Source organism: Durio zibethinus, chromosome 6, assembly GCF_047325235.1.
Source record: "Durio zibethinus cultivar Kanyao isolate XHJ-2024 chromosome 6, ASM4732523v1, whole genome shotgun sequence".
NCBI lineage: Eukaryota > Viridiplantae > Streptophyta > Magnoliopsida > Malvales > Malvaceae > Durio > Durio zibethinus.
The window spans coordinates 32,514,759-32,540,473 of record NC_143167.1 but is presented as its reverse complement, the minus strand read 5'-3'; the positions used below and the strand labels follow the sequence as shown (position 1 = coordinate 32,540,473).

The following is a 25,715-nucleotide window of genomic DNA, read 5'->3' as shown; positions in this document are numbered from 1 at the left end:
TACTTCAAAACAGAGACAAATCATGATTAAGACGTCAATACATGACATAATCCAAATATAAATATTTTATAAATATTTGGCCTTTTTTTCTTTTTCCCGATAGCCAATTAAACGAAGTGCAAAACTTGAAGTGCCTCAGTTGCTAAGCAAGCATCTAATACTCTAGTCCTTGCCTTTGTTTGTCTACTTGTAAAATCCATTTATAGAAAATATTTTATTCTAAATTAGAACTTCAACAACAAACACGTATCTCCCCGCGGCATGCAACACTTTCTTTCACTCTAGCCAAAAGCTATATATGCATGGCAAACCTTTGTAGTCTCTATCACCCTTCGCTTTCACTTTTCTATAGCTCTCTCAAAGTTTTGCCTCTTTTTTTGCAACAGTTTCTGAATATAATTCTTAATAAAAACACCATTCCTCGTATTCATTTCGTCTTGAGAGTTGTGACCTGTCAACAAATTTCGTCATGTCTCTGTTTAAGAAGTGCCTTCACTGTTTCCAGAAATCTCGTACTCCCTCAAGAACTGAGAGTCACTTCAAAGGGCAACCTCGTCTCCCCAAATTCGCTGTCCCCAAACGCTATGATATTCACCTGACACCCGACGTCGCAGCCTGCAAATTTGTTGGTTCTGTCTCTATCGACCTTGACATCGTTGCTGATACTCGTTTCCTTGTCCTAAATGCTGCTGAGCTCTCCATTAACCCTGGTTCCGTCTCCTTCTCCAATCTAACCTCTTCTAAGGTTTCTTCCACCATCTCCATTCTAAACAAACTCTTTCTTTGCAACTTTCATTTCCACATTTTTCCATTTCCTTTAAGGTGTTCTATTTTAGTCAACTTAATGGGATATAGAAATATAATTGTCTTGGTTATATATTAAGCAGGTATTTAAGGCGTCAAAAGTAGGGATGGTTGAAGCGGACGAGATTTTGGTTTTGGATTTTGCTGAGACACTTCCGAAGGGGATGGGAGTTTTGGCAATTGGGTTTAATGGAATCTTAAATGACAAAATGAAGGGATTCTATCGAAGGTATATATAGTCATAAACAAAAATTTCATGTTTTTTGGTTGTCAAAACTCAAAAAAGAAGTAGGTAAAAAGGCAATATTTATTTGATTTTTTTATCATATTTTGAAATTCAGTACTTATGAGCATAATGGCGAGAAGAAGAATATGGCAGTTACACAGTTTGAGCCAGTTTATGCTAGGCAATGCTTTCCATGTTGGGATGAAGCTGCTTTCAAGGTTGTTTTTTGAAAATTTTTATCTTATCTGATCTACATATAAAATTTAGCTTTATTATTTGTATGCAGCTTCATATTTGACATCATTAAAATTGCTTCATGTTTTGACAACACGTTTTACAGGCTAAGTTCAAGATGACATTATTGGATGTTCCATCTGAACTAGTGGCCCTCTCAAACATGCCAGTCATTGAGGAGAAACTGCATGGGCATCTGAAGACAGTTTACTATCAACAATCACCAGTCATGTCTACATATCTGGTGGCAGTCGTTATTGGTTTGTTTGATTACATTGAGGCTCATACATCGGATGGTATTAATCATTGCTTGCTTATGACAGTGCAGCCCTGTTTCTTGCTATCGTTCACTTACCTATATCTCTGCACAGGGATCAAAGTTCGAGTATATTGTCAAGTTGGGAAGGCAAATCAAGGGAAATTTGCTTTGGGTGTTGCTGTGCAGACGCTTGGGTTTTACAAAGAGTATATTTTAGACTAACATAAATTTATGTGTTGATTGTTATTCCTAAACAAGCTGACAGATGCAAACCAGGGAACCCCATTGGCTATTCTTATTTTATGCTTTTAGTTTTTCAAGCAGGAGATTGCTTACAATCTATTTCACTTATTGTACTAATTAATTTCTACAGTTATTTGGATATTCCATACCCTCTTCCCAAATTGGATATGGTTGCAATCCCAGATTTTGCTGCTGGGGCAATGGAGAACTATGGCCTAGTTACATATCGTGAAACAGCTTTGCTCTACGATGATCAGCATTCTGCGGCTGCCAACAAGCAGAGGGTTAGTACATATGGCGTTGGTCTCTTTTTCACATATGTTTCTCCTTTCCCACAGTTACAGAAAATGTTTGACTAGTGTGCTTGGTTGGTGTTTAGGTAGCAACAGTGGTGGCTCATGAGTTGGCACACCAGTGGTTTGGAAATCTTGTAACTATGGAGTGGTGGACAGACCTTTGGCTCAATGAGGGTTTTGCAACCTGGGTATGGCACTTTTTGTTTTTCTCTTTTTCTTGGTCTCCATTCTCACCATTGTTACTGTCACCAGCATGTGCTTTTTATTAATTATTGTGCATTTTCAGATGAGCTACTTGGCAAAAGATAAGTTGTTTCCAGAATGGAAAATATGGACACAATTTTTTGATCAGGAATCTAGTGAAGGTCTTAGGCTGGATGGGCTTGCAGAATCCCACCCAATCGAGGTGAATGGGCACCAAGCTTATCTTTTTCCATGCCATTAACAGCTGATTGATATACCTGCCTTTTTCTTTCTACAAAATTTGATCTTAAACATGTTTTGCTTTGAAGGTGGAGGTAAATCATGCCTCTGAAATTGATGAAATATTCGATATGATAAGCTACAAAAAAGGTGCATCAATTATCCGGATGCTACGAGACTATTTAGGAGGTCAAAACTTTCAGGTCGGTCTTCTTGTTAGTTAAATGTATGTGCTTTTATAGCAGTTAATCCAAGACTTCCTCTCGTCTGTGGTGATCTTTTCTATATGCCTGTTTTGAGTTTCAACTTTAAATAAATCTTTGAGACTACCTAGCGTTAAGGTTTACATATTGTAAAGTATTTTGTATTATAAATACTTCTGATGTTATTTATTGTCTTTAACTTTACGAACTTAAAGTTTATACTATTATTCTCTTTTGATTAACCGGAAGTTAAATGTAAATGCTATCAGAAATCACTTGCTACATATATAAAAAGACATGAATTGTCAAATGCAAGGACAGAAGACCTTAGGGCTGCACTTCAGGAGGGATGTGGTGTACCTGTGAACAAGATAATGAATTCATGGACAAAGCAGAAGGGGTATCCAGTTGTCTCCGTCAAAATGAAAAAACAGACATTGGAAATTGAGCAGGTTTATTCATGTTTTGATTAATTACTGGCCAATTAAAACTTTGAAATGATATCTCGTATCTCTTAATCTAAATGCAGAGTCAGCTGTTTCATTGTATGATGATTTCATTTTTATGTTGATCTTAAAATTAGGGTTGCTTTCTAACCTGTTACATAATAAATGGCAGTCACAATTCTTATATAGCGGTTCCCGTGGGGATGGGCACTGGATTATCCCAATGACATTTTGCTGCGGTGAATATACCAGCCGGAAAAGCTTCTTGTTGGAAAAAAAGTCTGAAACTCATAATATAAAGGATTTCTTGTCCGACACCAATAAAAGTAGTGATCCAGCACATTCTTGGATAAAGCTTAATGTGGAGCAGATTGGTTTCTTCAGGGTGAAGTATGATGAGGGCCTTGCAGCTAAACTTCGATATGCAATAGAAAACAAAAACTTGTCCGTAACAGACAGACTTGGTAATGTGAATACATTTTCTTTAGTTCATACCCAACACTTGGATGGTAAAAAAAGAGATGTTATACATTTACATATTCTGTTAACAGGCATTCTGGATGATTCGTTTGCGATTTGCATGGCACGTCAGATGTCCTTGACCTCCTTGCTTACCTTCATGGATGCCTACAGGGAGGAACTTGAGCATACTGTGCTGTCTAACTTGATTAAGGCAATGATTACCTCTTATATTGTTCAAGTTTTCTTCAATTAGGCTCGTAGTCCTGATTCTGGCTCCTGCATTTCACAGATAACTGATAAAGTTGGAAGGGTTGTCGCAGATGCAAGACCTGAACTAATGAATTACATCAAGCAATTTTTTATTGGCCTTTTCCTGTATTCCGCTGAGTAAGTTATTTAGATATGGATGGCTATATTACATGACATGGTTGATTAGTAATCCAGTTCTTAAAACTAAAATAGGAATGAATGAGCGAAATTACCAATCCATTTTAGTGCTTTAGCTTGTAAGAAGTTAACCAAAGGCATCAAGGGGAAGGCGATCCTTTTTAATCTCCGTAAGCAAATTGAACCTGATTTCATTATACATCTTTTTAACCAAATTCGGATCACTCAGAGTAAATTAAGTGAGATCAGCTTCTTGCATTTACCTTTTTTTTTTTGTCTTTCATTTATGTTCTGCTTTTCTTACAGGAAGCTTGGTTGGGACCCTAAACAAGGTGAAAGTCATCTGGACGCTATGTCGAGAGGAGATATTTTCACTGCCCTTGCCATGCTTGGGCATAAGGAGACACTGAATGAAGCAACTTCGCGATTTCATGCCTTCTTGGACAATAGAAACACACCACTCCTGCATCCTGACATAAGAAAGGTTGTTGATCTCATGTTCTTAGTACAACAAACCAAAGAATTTTACCGACTAAGCTTTTAATCAATTGACCAATGACCATGCTTGCAGGCAGCATACGTAGCTGTAATGCAGAAAGTCAGCTCCTCCAACAAAGCAGGTTATGAATCTCTTTTGAGAGTTTATAGAGAGGCTGATCTAAGCCAGGAGAAAACTCGCGTCTTAGGTACAGACAAATCTTTTTTTTTTTTACTGTGATACGGATGATTGAAATCTAAAAATTTTTTTTGACAACTATATAGTTGTTTTTCTGTAGGTTCATTGACATCTAGCCCTGATCAGGGTATAATTCTCGAAGCTCTAAACTTTGCCTTATCTTCTGAGGTATTCTAACTCTTAGTTCAAAAGTTAGCATCTGTCTTGATCAACTAAACCCCTTGAGTTCTATGGTATCAAGACCATTTTCCACGTTCATTAGGTTCGCAGCCAAGATGCTGTTTTTGGACTTGCTGTTAGCAAGGAAGGACGTGAAGTTGCTTGGAAATGGCTCAAGGTAAAACTAACAGCCTGAGACTCTTCTGCTTCTTCTTTTTTAGCTGAGGTTAATTTTTTTCTTCTTTTCTGTTTAATTATTGGCATACAGGATAACTGGGATCGCATCTGGGCAACCTATGGTAATGGACATCTATTAACTCGTTTTGTCAGTTCAGTTGTTTCGCCGGTTTGTGCCCTGTCCTCTCCATTGCAGTTTCTGTTTTGAATCCTCTGGTTTTCCTGTTCTTACTTGCTCTCAATATCAGTTTTAAAAATATTTATCAATGCTTTGATTGTTTTTCTACTTTTTTTTATCTCCCATCACAGTTTGCTTCGACTGAGAAAGTGAAGGAAGTAAAGCAGTTCTTTGCAAATCGAACAAAGCCTTCAATGAATAGAACCCTGAAGCAGAGCATTGAACAAGTCCGGATCAATGCCAAGTGGGTTCAAAACATTGGGAAGGAGAAAGATCTGGCGGAGACGGTGAAGAAGTTGGCAATCCGGAAAAACTAGGATAATCTTTTATATTTTACTCTTTAAATTTATTATTACCATTCTTTTGCTTTTCTTTCCTTCTCCACAGGAAAGCTGTTGGAGTGAATTTTAGAATTCTCATGACTTGTGTGTACCAGACTCATATCAATCAATAATGGAAGTGGCATCGGCAATTTGCATTTCAAGTTAAAATGGGATGAAAAACACTCAAACCAGTGCCATTTGGAGAATAATGGAGAATGAAAAACATTCAAGTAAAAAAGTAGGCCAACGTTATAAACATTCACACCCAAATTTCCACACCTATCAGGCACTGTGAGAAAGGAAGCACTTTACATGGCCAAAAATGATCACTTCCAAAACCATAAGCATTGGCCGGCTTATCGTGCTACAAACTAGAAACGTCTCGTCAGTAGTGTTACCTTCCAAATTTGCCGACTCTTATAAGCACCAACGCACTATGCGGTTGAAATAATATAAAACAAATACCTCTCAGAGTGAATTTTAACTCGGAGGCACAATGAATACAATTTCCCACAATGTCAAAAGCATGGAACTGACATAATCTCCTATTTCCTACGCACAGCTAAGATTTACAATAGCCAGAACTTGGCATGGTTTACATCAAGACTCTTGAAACAATGGAGGTACTAGAATGGTGCATGTTCTATACTACACATATAGACTGATACTGCCATATAAAGCCACAGAGCCCCCCGTGATAAACAAATGGGAAAAACTATATTGAACCGTATGAAATTATGTCATATGGCAAGATTGGGGACCAAATGATGGTTGACAGACCATCATGTCTTACTCTTGAACTTCCTTTGAGCTTTCAGATCCACCACAAGTACTGTAATGTTGTCCTTGCTTCCTTTTTGGAGAGCTCGGTTTGAAAGGTATTCTGCTGCAGCTTGGGCAGCAGGATCAATTGTCTCACCCCTTTCTGAAGTCAGTGTAGCACCATTCTTTTTGTGCCATTGAAGCATTCGTCTCCGAGCCAGGTCACATGCTTCTTCATTTGTCATAACATCCCATAGACCATCACTGGCCAAAATGAGGCATTCATCTTCTTTCACCCTTGGAACAAACATCACTTCTGGCTCTGGAATGATCCATGGCTTCAAATATCTATCACCTGAAACAACAAGAATGGTATTCTCAATTTTTAATTCTTCTGTCCAGTCAAATTATTTATGATTAGTTATGACAAGTGTCACAGGCTTCACACAACACAAGCATCAACTGAGTGCACTTGAATGACCATATAAACATCGGAAATATCTGCAATCAAGTGAGTTTGTGACCTGACAAGAGGAGTTTATAATCTATTATCCTGTAAGGCTACATGAAAGCAGCACCTAAGCAACTATCCTCAGAATGCTAGCACAACACGTTTAACAAAAAGAAATAGCTAACTGGTGCATGCGTTTAGAGAAATGACAGCACTAATAGCATAATCTGAAGTTCATTGAAAGTTAAATCATATAAGATTGATGTCAATTTATAATATAAAAAATATCACTCAAAGGATAGAACATCCAATTGGATACTGAAGGCACAGCAGGAATTCCTTTAATAGTTAGAGGACAACAGGATTCTTCTTACTATTACAGATGTAAGATATCCTTGTAAGAAAGGAAAAATGATAACAAATACCACACTATAGGTTCCTTGCTTGCAATGTTGATGACATTACAGGTTTAATACTCAAAAAGTGACTTCTATATCAGTCAGGATACATTGTTTTATCATGCAAACTTTGATGAAAAGAAAAACAATTGCAAGGATGTTTATAATCTATTGCTCTCCCCAACATTCACCAATCTTCTTTCAAGGGTTACAATTCTTTTGGGCCAAGTTGAAGAAATTTTCTTTTACCATACAACAGCTGCAACTTTTGAACAGTTCATTAAAAAAAAGGTTCCCCACAGAATTCAACAAGGCATAAAAGAGATACTGCATATGCCACACCAATAAATAAGTCAAGACTTTGAAAGTAGGCATAGCCAAAGGAACTTCATGCCGGAAGGTAAAGTAAAAAAATTCGAGCAAAACAGTAACAGATTTTGAATTACTACCCTGGCAATCCCCATTAACACATTTCAACGGTTAGTTATACAGAACAGTGTCAAATCCAACCAATTCTGAAGCATTATTATACACAGATCCATAGCTAGCGTCCCAGGTGAGGCACATGGGCACACCGTGTAATCCTGTCTCACAAGAGATATATGTTGTATTCTGCTTTATATATACGAGCAACAACTTACAACATGATAATGACTATGTTCACAAGATATAAACCATGACGAGGAATAGGATGTCATTTGGGGAAATTTGTCTAACGAAAAGATGTCCCTCTCTCCTTTTCAAATTATTGTTTGAAAAAAAAAAAGCATATAAAAAATTATTGGAAGGAAAAACAAAAAGTGTTCAATTCTTGGGAAAAAAAAAAGTTCATTATAACTGAAGACGTACCAATGGACCTTGACATTGCAAGAACACCAAAAACTCGATGCCCGTTCCATTGGATAACCTTGCCTCCGGCTGCTTCAATCCTTTCATATTCATCTTCTCGATTTGGCTAATAAGAAATATGAACAGAATAAAACAAAAGGGTATAAGTTCCCAACAGTTGATGAAGAAATACAAGAAAATATAAAGGTGCAATTTGCAGTCTCTTACTTTATGATCCACAGACAAAGCCATGGGCTCTTTCCCACGACATAGGACAGCTCTTGAATCTCCACAGTTTGCTACAATAATATGGGAAGAACAAATAAGGGTAACAACAGCAGTAGAACCAACTGTTTCTGGGGCAAGAGGGTCCTGACTAGGTTGTCCACCAACCTCAGCATCAACTTTAACAAAACAATTTCTAAATGCCTTTTTCCACAGATCTTGACAACTATCAGTTATGCTTTCATTACTCCTGCATTCCTTAGCAAACTCTATTTCCTCAGCCAAGGCAGAGTGAATACGCTCACGACAGTAATTTGCAACCTGTACAATGGTGAACACCAAGAAAGAAATTTATTTCCAAGACATCTCATGCATGATTTAATGGAAAGGAAAGAAAGCTAAACACGAAAGATAAAAAGGAAATTGCAAAAATAACCTGTGAGCCTCCATGACCATCATAGACCCCAAAGAAGTGAACAGTCTGATGAGCAAAGCCCCTGCTAAGGCCATCAAGGATCCGATCACCAATTAGCATGTCAATTGGAACCTTTAAAAGCCGAGGCACAGCAGCAACTGCATCTTCCATCTCAGGTCTCCTTCCGCATATAGAGGTAAATCCCCAAAGAGGCACATACTCCACCTCAAATACACTGCGTGGAACCGGAACTGTTGTACTTGGTTCCTTTTCAAGAGCCAATTGAAGAAGCACTGCAGATGACTTCTGTTCAGACCCCTCTCCAATCTCTTCCTCAAGGCTTACTGCCGCAGCAAGGGGATCACTTGCAACATCTGTTTCAACGTTTAACTCCACAAACTTGGTGGCCTTTGCAATAATATCTACACCGCAAATGCTTTTCTCGTTGTCCACAGAGCTCGGTGTTCCTACCTCAGAGGTAGCATCAAAACCCAGGAAATCCTCTCCATAAAGACTACTAGTCTCACTTGCCACTGATAGTGAACAAAAGCTATCAAGATCAAAAGCATGAACACCTTCCAAAGTGAAAGAATCCTCCTCGCTTTCTTGAGCTATAACATCATTACTAGCAATCCAACCAACATTACTATCAGATATCATATCCAAGGAGGTAGCTCCTTCTCCCTTGACCTCTTCTGTCAGTGGAACCTCTACACCACTTTCTTCAGTCTCCATATCAGCCCACTTACAATCCACATCTTCACCAGTAACTGATTGGTTAGTAGCCTTCGTTGTAGAATCAGTTAAAATACCAGCAGGATTTGCCATAAGCTTAAGTCTTGTGATGTCCATACGGGTAGCAAAGGTAGAGCTTTCACAAACTGAATTACCTAATCTAAATGGCACCGTGACCGTCGGAGACATCTCCTCCATCAAAATCCCTATCTGAGCAGTACAAAAAGTTACCCTCCAACCCCTCAAAAATTACACAACCTGTCATTGTTCAACGAAACTATCCCCTTCTTCTGAAATAAAGAATGACAATGGAATGTGATTGGTGGGTTTTAACAGACCATTTCCCATGCTTTGTTTAACTAAAAGGTGTCCAAAAAAAAGGATGCAAATTCAGGGTTTGCAACTTATGGGTCAGTAAAAAAGGTAGTGAAAGGGAAATGGGTTGGTCAGATCTGGTCAACTACAAGCGTATCCAAACTTCCATTCGTGGAAATTACTACGCAAAAATAGTTACTTTAGACCTTGATTATGCATTTTTCAACTTCTTCTCTGGACTCTTCTTTATCTACCTCCATTAACTACAGTTATAACAGAGAACCAGAGAAACAACTTAATATCCACACAAACCAATAATAATAATAATAATAATAATAATAATAACTTTAAGACATCCACAATTAGATCAAATTTAAAACCAACCCTTTATCCTCAAACACAAAAAGAAAGGCTTGGAGAAGAAAAAAAAAAGGTCATGAAAAAGAACTCAAGAAAGTTGATGTCTCAAGAATCACAAGAAAACCCTAGAAAGTTTAAAGAGTTTCCTGGATCTGAGGCAACCCTTCTCAGCCTCTTGTAATTTTTACTCTCCCCACCCCAGTCCTTCCCTCTCTGTGTCAAATAATTGGCTACAATTACAATCAATAAAAGGCAAGTAAATATAGAAACTTTAACAAAAAAAAAAAAGAATGACTACTACCTAATTTTGTAACTGTAGTGGAGTCTTCTTTTTCCCTTTCTGTTTATAGTTGTTTCAAGCAGGGAGCTTGAACATCTGGGAGATGAGACATGAAAAACAAAAAAAAAAAGATCAAATGGCTAAGAAAACAAAGAGACTGACTTTTCTTACTATTTAAAGAAATTAAATTAAATTAAAAATGGTAAACAGCTCAATGCGATCAATAAGGATTGAAAAGATTTTTTTCCTTCAAAAAAAAAGAGATTGATTTTTTATATTATTTTTTCTTTTGTTTATACATGCATACATACAATAATAATATCTGGGCGTTGAAACTTGAAGGAGCAAAAGGAAAAGGAGTGGAGAAGAAAGAGAAGAGAAAAATTAAAGATAAAGAAAAATGCATTAGTAAAAGGGAAAAGACAAAGAGAGAGGGAGGGAGCATGTGTCCAATGGTGTAAGAGGGAGACAAAGAAAGAGATGACAGATGTCAAATCTTGAAGAGCATATTAAAGCATCTCCACCCATCTCAATGCTCTCTTCTTTTGTCCTTCCTAATTTTTTTTCTTTTAGTAATTCTTTTTAATTTTGGGTTTGGTTTCGTTGGGTGAATGAGTATGACACTAAGTGAAAATCAACACAATATTAAACTGCCTCGAATGAAAATTATACACCCACTAACCTGGCCATCTCTCAAAGGATCACCACGTATCTGTGTGTGTGTGACAAAATCTCACCTAGACAACTTGATTACATGTTCATTATAGTTAAATAAATGCTAAAACTTGACCTTTTAATTACCCACAACACTCATTTGGTTGCATTTTAGGTAAGGCTCAAGTCTGACCTTCCTGTTTTCAACCGTAGTTATCACTAAAAAAAGCTACAAATTTCGTTTTCTAGTTTCCTTGTTTGTTCCGCTTACTTTTGAAGTCAATAGCAATTGACTTTTTGTTTAAGGCACGAAACCTCTCTATTTTCCATGGATTCAAGGTCAAGACTTTAAACCAATTCAGTTTTATTCTTTCGAGTCATCATTTCCTTGGACCAAATATCAATCCTGAAGGCCTAACTCAGAGGGTTCTATTTTCTCAGTTTCAGACAATAACAATCCCGTTTTTGGTTGAAAAAAAGGGGAATATCCTGTTTTCCCTAGCGGAAAATAAGAATATTAAATCCTAACCTGCAAAACAAATACATGTCAGATGATAGATTAAAAGAAAAATCCATGCCAGATTGGAGTCTTGAGGTTGCTTAATCATGTTTTCTAGTAACAACTGGGGAGCTCCTCACTTGGAATGGTTCCATCAACTTAAGTCAGAACACTAAATGCCCCATTGTTCAGAAGGACTAAAACTAGGCAAATTGGAATAGAGAATTGTAGTAATGGTCCACGCAGGGAGCACTTACATCAATAGCCACAGAAAGGAACAGGGGAGAATTGCTTAAAACTGTTAAATAACAACATTTTTCAGAAGTTGACAAAACTTCAAAAGCACAATCATACGACAAAAGTAGTACGAGTAATTCAATGGACAATTTTACTGAGAAGGTATTTTTGTGAGCAAAATGTTATTTCCTCTTAGTTAAATTCGAGTTTTTGCTAATAATAGTTTACACACAACAATGGGGGGATCATTGCTCCCAAAATGGCTATAGAGTTTATCAGGAGTTGCTATCAATTAAAATTTTGACCAGAAACTGCCACTAGAGAAGGCAAATTTACCGCAGCCAACCTGGGCAGCCAGTGCATCAAGTTTCAGAACTCTGATCTAACTTCTAATACACAAAGCCTTTTAGGCTGAAAAAGAGTCTTTGCTTCTCCTAACAGTCGACTCACAACTGGATTTTAAAATTTTCTTAAATAGTACTGTACATTTAACAAAGTGGTTCCACGGATCGGATGGCAGCCACTGCATAAGAACTGCAGATCTTGGAGGATTGCCTAACTTAAAACAAGCCGAAATATCCATATATCCATGTAAGAGGTTTTCCCTTTAGTTACCTTATGGCAACATGGGATCACCTGCTGATGCAAGCATTTGCACTTCTGTTTCCTCAGCTGATCGCTTAGGAGAATATCCTATCCCTGAATCACCTGCAGATATTAACAAACTTAATCCATTTAATAGTGGAGAAAGACGACTTACTACATCTATTACCATAATGGTAGTTAGTTGAAAATGAAAAAAAAAGAAAGACTAGAAGAAAGAGAAAAATCCATTACCATATATAGAATCAACAGATTGCTGTTCCATTGATGGATTTTTTAAATCTGCACAAGTAAAATAGTTTAGGAAGGTGATGCCAAATCTCCTCGTGTTCAAGAGGAGCACAATCAGCTGAAGCAACACACCTGGATTAAAAGAAAATCTGGATACCGAATGAAAAACAAACTACAATATACACTTCTAAAACATTGATACATTTTGCATTTCTCAAATTGAATGCTGTCAACACATTCTAGCATTTTAAGGTGATTTTATTACCATGGAATGTGGTTTTTAAGTCTTTGTTTGGACTAGTTAATCTTGCAGGCTTACCTAATTGCCTCTAGTTCCCAACCAAGTATTTCACTCACGTTCTGCTGGAAATTTATTCCATTCTGGTTCACAAAAGTCCAACTATAAAGTTCAGACCCAAATCTAAATTTGCCTCTGAGAAACACTGCATCAAACCCATTCTCTTGAGAGAATTTTATCAATGTTCATGAACCAGCAACAGTTAAAATGGGCAGTGGATTCACCACATCCCAATAATCTCTGGTAGAAGCTTCATTTTAGAATGTTTACCCATGATTGATATCAAATATCATTGATTGCTTCCGCATCCTAACTCCATTGTCATTGTCATCCATGGATCTAACTCTAACTCCTTATCCATACAACCTCATCTTGAGCTGTGTTATCACAGAAACTAAGATCTCTTTGTCAAATCTGTGACTTCCTATCATTTTTTACAAAGATTTAGAAAATGGGAGTAGTAACTTAGACTACCTAAAACTATTAGTGAGCCAATCCTGAAAAAAGAAAGGTAAAGGCACAAACAATCAAGGTTCATTATGGCATTCCATACATCTGTAGTGCTAGTGTAGCATCATTCAAACTTCCGATTTCATATTACATGCTAGCTCATGAGATAAAAAGAAGCATACGAACAACAAATTCAAGCTTATAATCGACATTGATAAGGACAAGAAAATTGAATCTAACACCCTTAACTTGTCTAACGTAAACCAAACTTTTACTCACCCACAGGCAAACTTTGTTTCTGCACAAAATACAAGTATGTTCACAACCAAACAGAGATATTTATTACTGCCAAACACCCCAAAAGTAAACTGCTGCATCACTAGAGATAAAGGTTAAAGCATGGCAACCCAGTGACAAATTGCATACCAAAAGAATGCCGTAGCCCTTTGACAGCATCAAAGTTCTTGTATGTATAGCCAACAAAACTTAAATCTTTGGGTGTTAATAGCATCTGCATAAAGTAGGAAAATTAAATAAACAAATAAATAAATTCTACCATCTAATTGTGTTGATAGGTACTCACTACTCACAGACCAATATATCAAGATATAAATACAACAAGAACCAAGCACAATGATTATCATGGACAAAAATGTATATACTACTCAAAATCAATGAATTTGTTTTTGTTCAAAGGTGTTAGCAGACAATATTTCAGGAAAGAGATCACTGATAAAAGATATGAATTGTTTTGCAAAGTACCATCTTTTGAAAAAAAAAAAAGGACAAGCAATAAAGTTCCATGATTGCATATTCATAGCATTACTGAATCACATAATAGTGCACACACTTGCCGAATACTAAAAAAATGTGTAAATAAATCTTATACACCAGCTGGGAAGTACTGGAACAAACTACTGCTTAAGATGAGTTTACAGACAGCATGATTTGTTACAAACCTTCCGTGAGGGTCCCGAGCCGGTTCTTGCTGGTGCTGGAGAATCCAACTGGTGACAATTCCAAAAATAGTCAAATTATGAGAACAAGATGTCTTTAGTTTCAGCAAGATGGGCAAATGCATAGTGAAGCAAGTGATTAGTATTTGCAATAAGCAAAAAGAAAAGTAATGAAAAAGGGGAATTTCAAGTTATACTTCGTCAAACTTCATAAAATTTTGAGTATCTAATTCCCCATTCACTTCAGGTTTAAATGCTGCCTCCATCTCATAGAGTTTATCCCAGACAACATCGTTGAACCAAGGATGAGCCTGATAAAATTAAAAAATGTCAACAACCAAAGGAAGAAGAGATAGTTGGTAGAAAAGAAATAACATTTTAATATATCATAATCTTACTTTAATTTGATGTGGCCCTCCGGTACCCAGTCTGTGCTCGACATCACACAGCAATCTACATATGAGATCCTTTGCCTCATAACTTAACCTTGAATCTTCAGGAAATCTTAGGTGATTTTTCCAATGCACAATCTGAAAATAATTGATGACCAAAATGTCAGGAAAAGGAATGATATCTCCATCAAGTGTACCTTAGATAAAATGTTCCTGTTAAACTTGCAAGAAAGGGGAGGGAAAGCAACAGACATAATGCAGCAAGCATAATAAAATCAAAAGCAATCATGGTGCATAGGTATTACTATTAAACTTTTAGGAGAAGACAAAATTTAACTGCCTAAAAGAAAAGGGCCATAGTCTCAAAATGCTTGCAGAACGCAATATCAAGCAATGGTGCTGGTAAAACACCAACAACCTAATTATGCTGTACAAGTAAGCATCTGGCTTTGTTGGAATAACTAGACTAAATGCATGTTTAGTTATGGACTAAATAAAATATTATCAGCGTAATATTGTATATAAAGGTGCATTAAACCTCTAGGTTTATCCTGCATTGGAATTCTTTAATAATAGCAGTGTCCACGTGTAAAGGAAAAGATTTGATGTTATAAACTAGCCCAAACTAGAAATCAGAACTCGCTCAGTGGAATATTCTGAACTTGGAGAGAGCACAAAAGAAGAAATAATAATAATAATAATAATGCATCAAATATCAACTGAAGCTAAGAACTGAAGCTAAGAAACTAAGGCCAGACAGAAGTGTATTACCTTCCTGCATGTGGTAATTGGATCATCTGAATAAAATGGTGGATATCCAATTAGCATTTCATACATTATTGCACCTAATGACCACCTAAAAGAAATCCAATAGAAAAGGCATCATTATTTAAGTTATGGTTTGAGATCTTCACAGACAAACCTGTGTGTATATGCAATAGAAAGTAGACAAAACTTCCAGCAATCGGTTAGCTTCTATATTCAAAGTTGCTACCGGAAAAGATGATAGACCACATGCGGTTAGAAAAGTATAAATATGCCTCATGCATGAACATAAAGTAAAAAAATGGAGAACAACTAATAGAAATCAGTTGCAAATAATGAAGTGAAAGAGAACTGAAAAGAAATACAACTAACCAGTCACATTCCATGCCATATCCTTTCTTTAATAACACTTCAGGAGCAATGTAATCAGGTGTTCCCACAGTTGAAAATGCCTTCAAAAAAATAATAGCTGAAATTGTTGGAAAAACTGCAACAGAATCATGTTTTTCAAATTGCATTACCACTTATGCAAATATTCAATGAGAAATTTACCAAAAATTTGGGTCACTCTCTGAGTTTTAAGATTCGCTAATTCTAGTCAACAGTGATGCTATTTACAAATGAATTTGTAAGGGAAAGATAGCTAAAAAAATGCTTATAGGAATGAAGTGTGCCATTAGCTGCGGCTCAGAAAGTCCAGTATGTAATTGAAACTGTTCACATAGCAATAAGTGAACTTACGCACAGTCCAGACGCTGATTACAAACATGTGTATAAACAAACTTCTAGATTTTTATGTTTCACTTTAAGTTTGGTAAGAAGAGGTCTGATAAAGAAAAAAAAAAAAAACAGTGCCATTATTCAGAGATAAAAGGGGCATCAATCAAGAGTTAAAACTAAAACTTGGTACAGCAAAATTTGAGAAAGGTTTAATATTATACCTTAAAGCAACATATCTAAGGAGTTATGTGTTTTAATTAATTAAAATGCTGGAAAAAATTTTGAGCCACTGCAGTATAAGATTTGAGATTCATCTGGAGTGTACTTCAAGAATACATGCATTAAAACAATACAACTATGAAGTAAAGTGCATACATACCAACTTTCTTCTGTTCATCTGCCAATGCTGAAGCTGCTCACGAGTGCTTCTCCAACTGCTCTTATTATCCGCATCAGGAATACGTCCATCAATGTCCATAGGTTCTGTCATGTTTTCATCATCCATGGGCTTATTCTCATGGATTGCTGGTAAATTTGAACAATCTAGAGGTTTACAAAGGCCAAAATCTGATAGCTTCATGTGACCATTTTTGTCAAGAAGAAGGTTGTCAGGTTTAATGTCTCTGGAAAGAAAGTAAATGTAAAGAAATAAGATCGGCTAAACCATAACTTGTAACAATTATCAACACAAATTACCATATCACCCAGCTTCAAAATGAATTAATTAGGCAATATAGTAGGGAAAGCTAAAATATTAACCTGTGAATGTAATTATGCTTGTGAATAGATTCAATGGCCAATACACTTTGAGCAATGTAAAACTTGGCCACATTTTCAGTTAAGGTATCCTCCCTCATCAACAAAGTCATCATATCACCACCAGGAAGATATTCCATGATCAAATATAAGTACTCAGCATCCTGAAATGAATAATAAAGTTTTACTATGCAGTGGCTTGCAACTTCTGCCAGCAGGTTCCTCTCCGCTCTAACATGTTCCACCTAAGGAGTCAAAATAAATTTTGTTGGATTAGCAGTATAAAAAGGACTCTAATGGAGAATGACAAAATAGTTGACTTTAAAGCATGTGATATTCATAAGAAGTTTAGATATCAACGAAGGAGCAGACACCAGCTGAAAATCAGGGAAGAATAAACAATGGATACAAATGCATGCCTTAATCTGATGTAGTATACAACAAACTTGGGGTTAGGTTAAAATCTATGGAAGTTAACACGTAGAGAGTGCCTGCATAAGTTTTAAAACCAACAGGGCAGATGGTTGACACAAGTTCCACTCTCCTCAACTCTGGCTTTAGAGGTATCAGTTAATGAATGGTAATTTGCATGTTACCTGTCCTCTCTTAAGCATTTCAGATTTCTTTAACTTCTTCATTGCATAAATATGTCCAGATTTCTTCTCCTGACAAAGTCGAACCTGCAGAAAAAGTGCGAGCAATAAAATACTGCAGGCAGCCAATGCATGAACGGTGATATAATAAGAAGCAGAAAGCAAAACATAGTTCCAAATGAAGGGACTATACAGCAACTTATATCAGAAACAACAAATACTTCAAAATATAACAAGCATTAGCATTCTAACCTCACCGAAGGCTCCCCTTCCAATAATGGTCAAAAGATCAAAATCTTCAACACAAATCTTGTGCCTTTTAAGTCTCATAAACTCTGTCTCTTTTCGCTCTAAATCTTTTATCAGATTGATCTGTTCCTCCTTGGGCACATCAGAAGCAGCTAACTTTCTCTCCAAGACCCATCGTCTGCAAGGAAACTAAATCATGTTATTAACTTGAAATCCACATTACCAATTCCAAGCTTATGAATGCTGCCAACATTTTGGAGAAGGATACATCAGGTTGAAGAAAGAAATATTACAAGGAATAAGAAACTTCATTGCAATAAATCTCAGTCCCAAATAACCATAAAGTCATATTCTAGCATTGATTCAAGGACCTTCTATCAAATAAAGTTGAAAATATCATGTACCAGATGTAATTGGTAGGTTTTATTGTGCATAAATGCATAAGATAATAATCTGACTAGGAAATCAGATATTGAAATCTGCATGCTGCACAAAGAACAGTATCATGATTGTGATTTATATAAACCAATCTGAATATTGAAATCCACCAGTTTTTCAACAAATAAAATGTTCACATCTAAATATCAATGAAGCAACACCTGCTTTCCTTCATTGTCTTAATTGAATATATGTTGGAATGCATAACTACCTTGCGACAAATCACATAGACAACAACAGCAAGACCAATCAGAAAACATGAAATATACAGATTTTTATACTAGTCCCAAATTTTCCATCATTTTCCAAAACAAAAACTTTGCTTTTAACATTATTATTCTTTTTTTTTTCTTTCCTAGGGACACAAGTAAGAGGATTCCCCTATGTTGTTGTTGTGGTTTCTTTTTTTTTTTTTTTTTTGGGGGGGGGGGGGGGGTTGGACTGAGAGAAAAAGCAATTACAAAAATAAAAAGAAAATCCATGACTTAGAACTAGAATATATCAATAGTACAAAGAAAATGTTTGGTTCATCAAAACTGCCAACTTGTAGAAAACTGCAAAAGACAGTTAATAGTAACTTCCTGGAGCGACTTTGCATTGACGATTAAATCATGCACCAGATCACCGTTAATTGGTAAGAAAAGCAAGGAAAAAAACACAAATCTTTCTTGATACTTTGAAATCCAATTTCTAAAAATCACCTGATTTGGGGAAACAGTTCAATTACTCCTATTAAATGCTCCTTTTCCCAACAAAGAAACCTAATTTGATATCCAATATCCACTCCCCAAACACTAACAAAAAATGGAACTAAGCCACATAAGCAAAGCAAGCACCAGACTCATCAGTTCAAAAACCAGAAAAATGAATAAAAAGAGAAGCAATTGAAGTTAGGTTCAGCTAACTACAGAGTTCATTGATTTCACTCAAAAATGCAATAATCTAACATTCAAAAATCCTACTTTTTCTTTTTAAATTTCTCAGCAACCAAACAAAGATCATTAACAATGCAAAAAAAAAAAATTTTTACAAAAATAAGTAAAAGCAATACCTTTCTTTGCGCTCTCGAATATTCTTCATCTGAGCTCTATAATGATTCTCAATAAACTGTTTAGCCGCCGCCACCTTCTCCATCGTCAAGCTTGACCCTAACACCTCTTCTCCATTCTCCTCTTCCCTAATGCCCTCCATTTCTCCTCTATCCTCTCTCTCCCTCTAAAACCTCTCTTTCTATCTCTCTAAAGGTATAGCTTTCTCTCTCTCTCTCTCTCTCTCTCTCTCTCTCTATATATATATATATTTATTTATTTGTATATTTCCTCTTCTAAAAGCTTTCAACTTTTCTCTCTCTCTTGAAAGAAAAATAAAAACTCTCATTGCCAACAAAGAAATGATAGAAGAGAAAACAAAGCTCTTTCACTGATCTTCCTCTCTATCTTCTACTTCCACCTCTCACGCTCCTTTCCCTTCGAACCCAATGAAAACACTCCACATGCGTTTTTGCCATTGGGCGGTGCTTTGATGATTCTTTGGAGCGGGTTTATGGTGATATTGGGAGCAGGGGAGGTCAAATTTTTATTTATTAAGCAATAAGTTTAACGAGTATTGTCAGCGTAAGAGTGGGGGAGCTCTCACGCTCGGTGCGGTGGAAAGAGGTGTCGGTTTCCGGTCATAAATGACATTTTAACACATTTTAGGACAAGAAAACTGCAAGGAGGGCCCACATGTTGGTTGTGATTGGAGAGTGCTTTCCACTCGCATAGAATACGATGTGGACTTGTGTCCTTTTTTTAATTCTCTGGTCAGTGATTGGCTGTCTTTTGCTGCTTTAAAAAAAAACAGAGGGTTGATCTCTTCTCTTGCACTCAGACACAAATTTACTGTGTCCATTATTGCTCCCATTGATCTTAGCCGCCAAAAATCGAAGGGTGACAAAATCAACTTGGAACTGGGGAGTGATCTAGGATTCTAGGTTAGAAGTACTTTTTGGGACATGTGAGGAGGAAAGACTACATGTTTCAATGCAGGGATAGTTGTCTCTAAAAAAATTAAGAAATTTTCACAGTGAAGTCTAGCTGTGAAACCAGCAACACTCTGCCATAACTCTAGACTCACGTGTATATTATCTCGTGCGTGGTGAGTTATACCATATTAGACCCAATGATCCAGTACAAAAAGAACCGGTTCATCTGGGTCTAGTGGTAGTAGTATTCTAGCCAACGTGGGCATTTATTATTGGACAGTGACAGCTATTGGTCATGTGATGATAACCCATTGGTAGGTCATTTTTTGTAATAATCTGTCTGTGAAAACGTTGAAATTTACATTTGTATTCGTGAGGTGTAAAGAAAAGAAGGGATATGTTTAATCGTCCATCTGATTTTCATGTTTGACACCATTTAGGACAGGCAGTTTAGCAGCAGCTCTCCAGAAGACAGCTGTTGCATTGGTGTTAGGCAAGTTTTAAGCAAAAACTTTGTCAGTGGTTGCCTTTGTTAATTCAATCTAATCATTTTTTTGCAGGGTAAGGAAAATTATGGACTTTCTTTTGGTAAAGAAAACTGCTTCATATTTGAGGCTGGGATCACTTAAATGTCAACTAACAAATTTAGGGCAATGTCTTGAAAAATGGTTTTGATTCTGGTATGATATTTATTGATACAAATGTTGATATCAAATCTAAGGTTCATGTCATATATAATTTTTTTTCATAAAAGTATAAACGCTCGTATTTACGTATCCTTTTTAAAATGTCTTAACTATTAAGTCTAAGAGGTAAAAGATGGTTTCATATATAATTGATCTTTATTTTCTAAGAACAATCCTATATCAAACTTTTCTTTTCTCTATTGGCCTATTTAGTCTGACCAGACAGAGCCTAGAACCGTTTAGGCCTGAACCAAACAGCGCCCATTTTTTCTCTCTCTATCACCAAAGTCGCCAACCGCAATAACTAAACTAAGAAGCACAGGGGTTTCGGTTTCAGGTTTCAAGTTAAAGGACATGGAGAGTTGCGGAAACTGGAAACATATGGGGGGTCCTTGGATACCCTGCTACAGTAGCAGACAGAGGTGCTCATTCTCGTCTTCGTTTACTCCTAGTTTTCACTTTTTTTTTTTTTTTTTTGCTTTCCACAATTTCACTTGTTTGCTTTTGTCTTTTGGGTTATTGTCTGCAAATTTTCACTCTTTGTTTTACTTTGAATTTAGCTTCTTTTCCCTCGTCATGGATGTGATTATATGATACCATTTGAACTGGACTACTTTGGAGTTGATTAACATAAACCACTCTTGGATGTTTAAGGAGGGTTTTCTTATACTGGGTTTTCTTGTTTATTTGAACGTAATTAATATTAGCAATGGCTAATGCCAAGGTTTCCCATGATTCCTAACTGGTTAAGGTTTCACGTGCAAAATCATGAAGGTGATATCTTATAATGAACTGCATTTGCTATGAATTGTACCAGTACTTTGTATTCCCCTTATTCATTAGTCTCTGATAGCTTTTCCCTGTTTTTGCTACCTTTTGAATTTAATCAATGATGTATTTTCAACAATTATATTTTGTGGAGGGGTAAAACAATGGTGGATGAAAAAATAAACTTCCCCAGTTTAGAATCTTTAATAGTGAATATTCTGGTGGTTTTTCGTGCTTTCCATGTCTGCTCTCCAAATTGATATTAACAAGTTAACATTGTTTTATTGATCGTGGACTTTCATTGCGACAGGTAGTATTTCAAGGCCCAGCTTTCCTGGCTACTTGTCATCTGAAGCACCCTCATTGGCATCCCATCATGCTGATATGCAAGTTTCTTCTTCAGATGTTCAAAAGAGAGATGTAAGGCATTTCTAGTATTATATTATTTTCTTAAATAACATTGGGATCATATAACTGGGAATGCGCCTTCCTTTTCATTGGCTTTTTCATGCAGATAAATCAATTGCAGCCTGGGATATATGGTGTAGATGATATTTCAAATTCCAGAGTTTGTCTCGAACCTAATCTTGGTGGTGTATCTGCCGGAGCTACCTAAGGGCTTTTACCCATCTTCTTTAGGAGATTCAAGTTTAATTGCCCAAAGATGGGATGCTCCATTAGGTGTTAATTCAAGTGTAGGAATTCATTCCAAACCTAGTTTTGGCAGTGTATCAACTGGAGCTGCCATTAGGGGTTATTCATCTACTCTAGAAGTTCCAAATTTAGTTGGCCATAGACAAGATGCTCCTGGAATTAGCCCAAGTGCTGGAGTTTATCCTGAACCCAACCTTGGTACTGTGTCAGGTGGGCCTATCATTAGGGGTTATTCATCTCCACTAGAAGTTCCAAATTTAGTTGGCCAAAGATGGGATGCACCGGTAAGCATTAGTCCAAGTGCTGAACTTCACCCCAAAATCAACCTTGGTGCTGTACCAGCTGGAGCTAACGTAAAGGGTTACCCATTTCCTCTAGAAGATCCAAACTTAGTTGGCCAAAGACAGGATGGTCTACTAGGCATGAGGTCTGGTATTCTTGGTGCTGTTGATGAAAAGCCTGCCTCCATGAGAAACTGCGATGGTCCCCCAGTTGCTGCAAGAATCGAACATTCTGTTTGTCGATGGTCTTCCAACAGACTGTAAAGCAGAGAAGCAGACCGTATCCTTTTTTTCCCATGCATGCTTTTCAGTATGGATATATTCCTAAATAACATCTCAATAATGTTTGAGCAAAGTTTTAGAAAAAAGACACCTGCTTCACAATATTATGCAAAATTAAACTGTATTATGCCTGAATATCCAGAACTCTCATTGCTTTCTGGTCGTTTTAGTCCTTTTCTTAACATCAAAGATCTTTTCTGTCCATTTATTGGCTACAAGGAGATCAAAGTTATTCACAAGGAACCAAGACATGTAAGTTTACCACTTGATATTTTCTCTTGATTTATCTTCCCAGTTATTCCTAGAACTTCTTGGCATGCTATAGTCTGTTAGAATAACACCAAGTTTCCTTAGATGAGTTACCATTCATTTGTTTTGTGCTTAAGGTGTCAGGGACAAATGGCTTAATATATGAGATGTTAACATATTTTCTTCCTATTTTTCCATTAATGTAGTTTTATTTATGTTCTCCCTATTCTATAGTTGTCTCATTAATTAAGTCAATTGCAGAGTGGAGATAGAGCCATGGTTTAGAGCTTTGTAGAGTTCGATGACACAAAGTGTGAAATGACTGCCATGCGAGCTCTTCAAGGTAATCTAGACTCAAAAAATTGCATATAGAACTTAAAGAGAAGAAAAATGGTGCAACAGAAGAAAAAGAGAATGTTGAGAAACGACAGGAGGAAAATGCAAGGGATTTCATAATTTGTTTATTAAAGCCTAAATACTTGACATTTTCATTGTTGGCATCATTGTTTTCAATATCATGTGTGGCATATATTCAGTTGACAATGAGCATGAAGTGTGATGAAGCTCTTCATGCTCATCAATTTCTCACAATCTTTGTTAGGTAGAAAGTTGAGTATGCACCATGTATTAGTATCACAGCATTAGCAGTCAATTTTTTTAGGTGATGGGATGTTGGCTTTCTGCAGGATACAGATTTGATGCAAGAAACCTGACTCCCCGGCGTTGAGAATCCAATATGCACATTGTCCTTTCCGTCTTGGAGCTGATCGTGATGATCAAAATGCATGGTGACCTCATTCGAGACCTTGGATGCATTATGATATGGACACGTTTCAATCATGTAAAACGTTTGTTACAGCTGCCTATGCAGACCCGATCAGTTCTGTTTTTTCATGTGAAAAAACCATCACATATTCAAACTAGATTTTAATTGCAAGGTTATACCATCTGTTTGAATGTGACAATTAAATGCAATCCATTTTGTATTACTCACAATTTCTGTATATACGGGGGCTGACAGCTAAAGCTCCTTGTATCTCATTTATTTGGCATCGTCCATCAACGGTGATAGACTAAATGTGAAAAGAATTTATTCTTACCACTGTTTTGTTTGTTGAGGAATGTTCTGACAAAGATGGGTCATTAAAACTGGGGTGTTCAAAGTCATCCCTGACAGAATACAGATTTGACTGGTAAATACGTTTTGGCGTGAAAGTCGCCAAAGACTTTAGCATTTCTATGGTTTTGAGGCTTAGGGATGAAGTCACCAGAATTATAAATTTTCCCGACTATAATATTATTAAGAAATGGAAGTTTTGTCACAAAAAAGCTGTCAACGGCATTTATTTGTTTGATAAACCAAGAAATGAGGTGATAAACTTGCCGTTTGCGTCCGATTAAAGTTATTTTGATTTGTCTTGTAGTTTTTTCTTTAATTTTCAGTTGCATTTGATGTCCAAATGTTGATCAAATTCTTCAGAAACTTCTTAATTTTTATCACAAATTACAACGTCATCTTTCTGCATTAAGAATTAGTAAGTCATTTTCATCATCTTTGTACCATGTTCGCTGTTCAGCGTGAAGATAAAACTATCAGCCCCAGAAATTTGTTCATCCAGAAAATCACTTGCCTCGAGTTTTCATCATTCTGCCAAAACATGACCTTGAATATGACGATGGAGCATTAACATAACCATAAAATCAAGTTCAGAAAGAAATTAAGCCGCCTGGGAACCTAGCAGATATAAAACAAAGCCACCAAAGTAGTACTAAAGGAATGGGCCCAATTCAACAGGCTATCCTGGCTCTTGCCACCAATTTGAAGGTCATCCAACACAGAAACGGAGAAAGAGGCAGACAGCATTTCATAGAGAAGAAAATGCAGAAATTGAAACTGCTAAATTATCTTAGAAAATGCGGGTCCTGAGTCCTGACAACTGAATGTATGAACATTAACTTTCTCTGAATGATTCATGTGCCTTCAATCAAAGATGAACAGCTGAGTCTTGAAACATTTCACACATAAAAGCTTCTTAAATCCATAAACAATTGCACCAATATCAACCCCAGAATTCACAATAAAATTGAAAAAGAATAAAAAAAAGAGCAGAATTTCAATATAACTTAGTCCAAAATTGAACGTTTAAAAGAATATTTCTTTATGTTTGATTTCATTCATATTCTTTATTTCATAATTGAAGTATAAAACCCAGGAAGCCAAATATCTTCTTGTAATGCAAATCTAACACTGTAACTCAATTCCAAATATTCCATTTGTAGAAGGGGACAAATATATAATTTTACACATCCCCTTCAAACAAATTTACAATTAATCCCTACAGTAATGTTATACTACATTGCAAAAAATGAATTTCTAATCTTTAAAAAGAACAAATATTAGCATTGTTTTCCCAAATTCCAACTTCAAATTTTTTTTGTAAATTACAGAAAAGCAGTGCCAGCAAGACCATGATGTAAAAGGTTATGAGCAATAGCATCTCTAGCTTTCATGGAACTCACCGATCTCAAAGCAACTTCGGGAACCATCTCATCATCAACGAGCTCAAATTTCAAGTCTGGGTCAATTCCTTCATTCCTCATTTCACAAATATTATGTAAAACACAACATGCTCCTAATACAACAGGCAAATCCTGTAACTTAACTTCTGTCCTTTTCTGCAAACAACACCATCTCCCTTTCAATCTCGCAAACGCTTCCTTAGCAA

General features: G+C 36.4%; 3 protein-coding genes and 1 pseudogene across 8 annotated transcripts; 2 read left to right on the top strand and 2 right to left on the bottom strand.

The window, feature by feature from the left end:
- The first annotated feature begins 324 nt into the window (after positions 1 to 324).
- LOC111286643 (aminopeptidase M1-like) lies at positions 325 to 5,645 on the top strand. Of its 3 annotated transcripts, XM_022876718.2 has the most exons (19): positions 325 to 745; positions 888 to 1,033; positions 1,146 to 1,248; positions 1,371 to 1,560; positions 1,636 to 1,729; positions 1,897 to 2,050; positions 2,146 to 2,250; positions 2,349 to 2,468; positions 2,575 to 2,688; positions 2,958 to 3,140; positions 3,307 to 3,598; positions 3,686 to 3,807; positions 3,886 to 3,983; positions 4,290 to 4,467; positions 4,555 to 4,669; positions 4,760 to 4,827; positions 4,922 to 4,996; positions 5,087 to 5,164; positions 5,305 to 5,645. In XM_022876718.2, the coding sequence occupies exons 1-19, from the start codon at positions 470 to 472 to the stop codon at positions 5,488 to 5,490; spliced, it is 2,697 nt and encodes an 898-aa protein (XP_022732453.2). In that variant the 5' UTR covers positions 325 to 469; the 3' UTR covers positions 5,491 to 5,645. The 3 variants fall into 3 exon arrangements, 2 of the variants coding, with proteins under 2 accessions (XP_022732453.2, XP_022732452.2); XM_022876717.2 differs by having other exon boundaries at positions 343 to 745; positions 1,371 to 1,729; XR_016343186.1 differs by lacking the exons at positions 5,087 to 5,164; positions 5,305 to 5,645 and having other exon boundaries at positions 343 to 745; positions 1,371 to 1,729; positions 4,746 to 4,827; positions 4,922 to 4,976.
- A 268-nt stretch (positions 5,646 to 5,913) lies between these two features.
- Positions 5,914 to 10,747, bottom strand: LOC111286646 (protein phosphatase 2C 53-like). Of its 2 annotated transcripts, none has more exons than XM_089763024.1 (6): positions 10,577 to 10,747; positions 10,287 to 10,361; positions 8,597 to 9,888; positions 8,164 to 8,481; positions 7,957 to 8,062; positions 5,914 to 6,613 (listed from the first exon to the last, which is right to left on the bottom strand). In XM_089763024.1, the coding sequence occupies exons 3-6, from the start codon at positions 9,506 to 9,508 to the stop codon at positions 6,279 to 6,281; spliced, it is 1,671 nt and encodes a 556-aa protein (XP_089619150.1). In that variant the 5' UTR covers positions 9,509 to 9,888; positions 10,287 to 10,361; positions 10,577 to 10,747; the 3' UTR covers positions 5,914 to 6,278. The 2 variants fall into 2 exon arrangements, with proteins under 2 accessions (XP_089619150.1, XP_022732463.2); XM_022876728.2 differs by having other exon boundaries at positions 8,597 to 9,600; positions 10,577 to 10,716.
- A 1,036-nt stretch (positions 10,748 to 11,783) lies between these two features.
- Positions 11,784 to 19,437, bottom strand: LOC111286647 (uncharacterized). Of its 2 annotated transcripts, none has more exons than XM_022876730.2 (13): positions 19,158 to 19,437; positions 17,672 to 17,846; positions 17,423 to 17,506; positions 16,830 to 17,071; positions 16,450 to 16,693; positions 15,723 to 15,802; positions 15,357 to 15,441; positions 14,592 to 14,723; positions 14,391 to 14,504; positions 14,197 to 14,244; positions 13,664 to 13,748; positions 12,493 to 12,540; positions 11,784 to 12,363 (listed from the first exon to the last, which is right to left on the bottom strand). In XM_022876730.2, exons 1-13 carry the CDS (start codon positions 19,295 to 19,297, stop codon positions 12,272 to 12,274), a joined length of 1,569 nt encoding a protein of 522 aa, XP_022732465.2. In that variant the 5' UTR covers positions 19,298 to 19,437; the 3' UTR covers positions 11,784 to 12,271. The 2 variants fall into 2 exon arrangements, with proteins under 2 accessions (XP_022732465.2, XP_089619151.1); XM_089763025.1 differs by having other exon boundaries at positions 11,805 to 12,363; positions 12,493 to 12,621; positions 19,158 to 19,426.
- Positions 19,438 to 19,598: 161 nt separating this feature from the next.
- Positions 19,599 to 23,914, top strand: LOC111284474 (uncharacterized; annotated as a pseudogene). Its single transcript, XR_016342596.1, has 12 exons — positions 19,599 to 19,619; positions 19,668 to 19,761; positions 19,804 to 19,907; positions 20,194 to 20,307; positions 20,510 to 20,562; positions 20,630 to 20,737; positions 21,107 to 21,177; positions 21,834 to 21,943; positions 22,038 to 22,738; positions 22,931 to 22,992; positions 23,251 to 23,332; positions 23,676 to 23,914. The product of XR_016342596.1 is annotated as an uncharacterized LOC111284474 (transcript).
- The last annotated feature ends 1,801 nt before the right edge of the window (positions 23,915 to 25,715 follow it).

Coding starts and splice junctions, on each gene's coding strand:
- LOC111286643 (XM_022876717.2), top strand. CDS start 470: ATGTCTCTGTTTAAGAAGTGCCTTCACTGTTTCCAGAAATCTCGTACT. Junction 3,141..3,306: donor AGACATTGGAAATTGAGCAG/GTTTATTCATGT, acceptor AATAAATGGCAG/TCACAATTCTTATATAGCGG. Junction 3,984..4,289: donor CTTTTCCTGTATTCCGCTGA/GTAAGTTATTTA, acceptor CTTTTCTTACAG/GAAGCTTGGTTGGGACCCTA.
- LOC111286646 (XM_089763024.1), bottom strand. CDS start 9,508: ATGGAGGAGATGTCTCCGACGGTCACGGTGCCATTTAGATTAGGTAAT. Junction 8,063..8,163: donor CTTTGTCTGTGGATCATAAA/GTAAGAGACTGC, acceptor ATTTCTTATTAG/CCAAATCGAGAAGATGAATA. Junction 6,614..7,956: donor TGCAATGTCAAGGTCCATTG/GTACGTCTTCAG, acceptor TTGTTGTTTCAG/GTGATAGATATTTGAAGCCA.
- LOC111286647 (XM_089763025.1), bottom strand. CDS start 19,297: ATGGAGGGCATTAGGGAAGAGGAGAATGGAGAAGAGGTGTTAGGGTCA. Junction 17,847..19,157: donor ATTCGAGAGCGCAAAGAAAG/GTATTGCTTTTA, acceptor GTTTCCTTGCAG/ACGATGGGTCTTGGAGAGAA. Junction 13,749..14,196: donor GCTCGGGACCCTCACGGAAG/GTTTGTAACAAA, acceptor TACTTTATGCAG/ATGCTATTAACACCCAAAGA.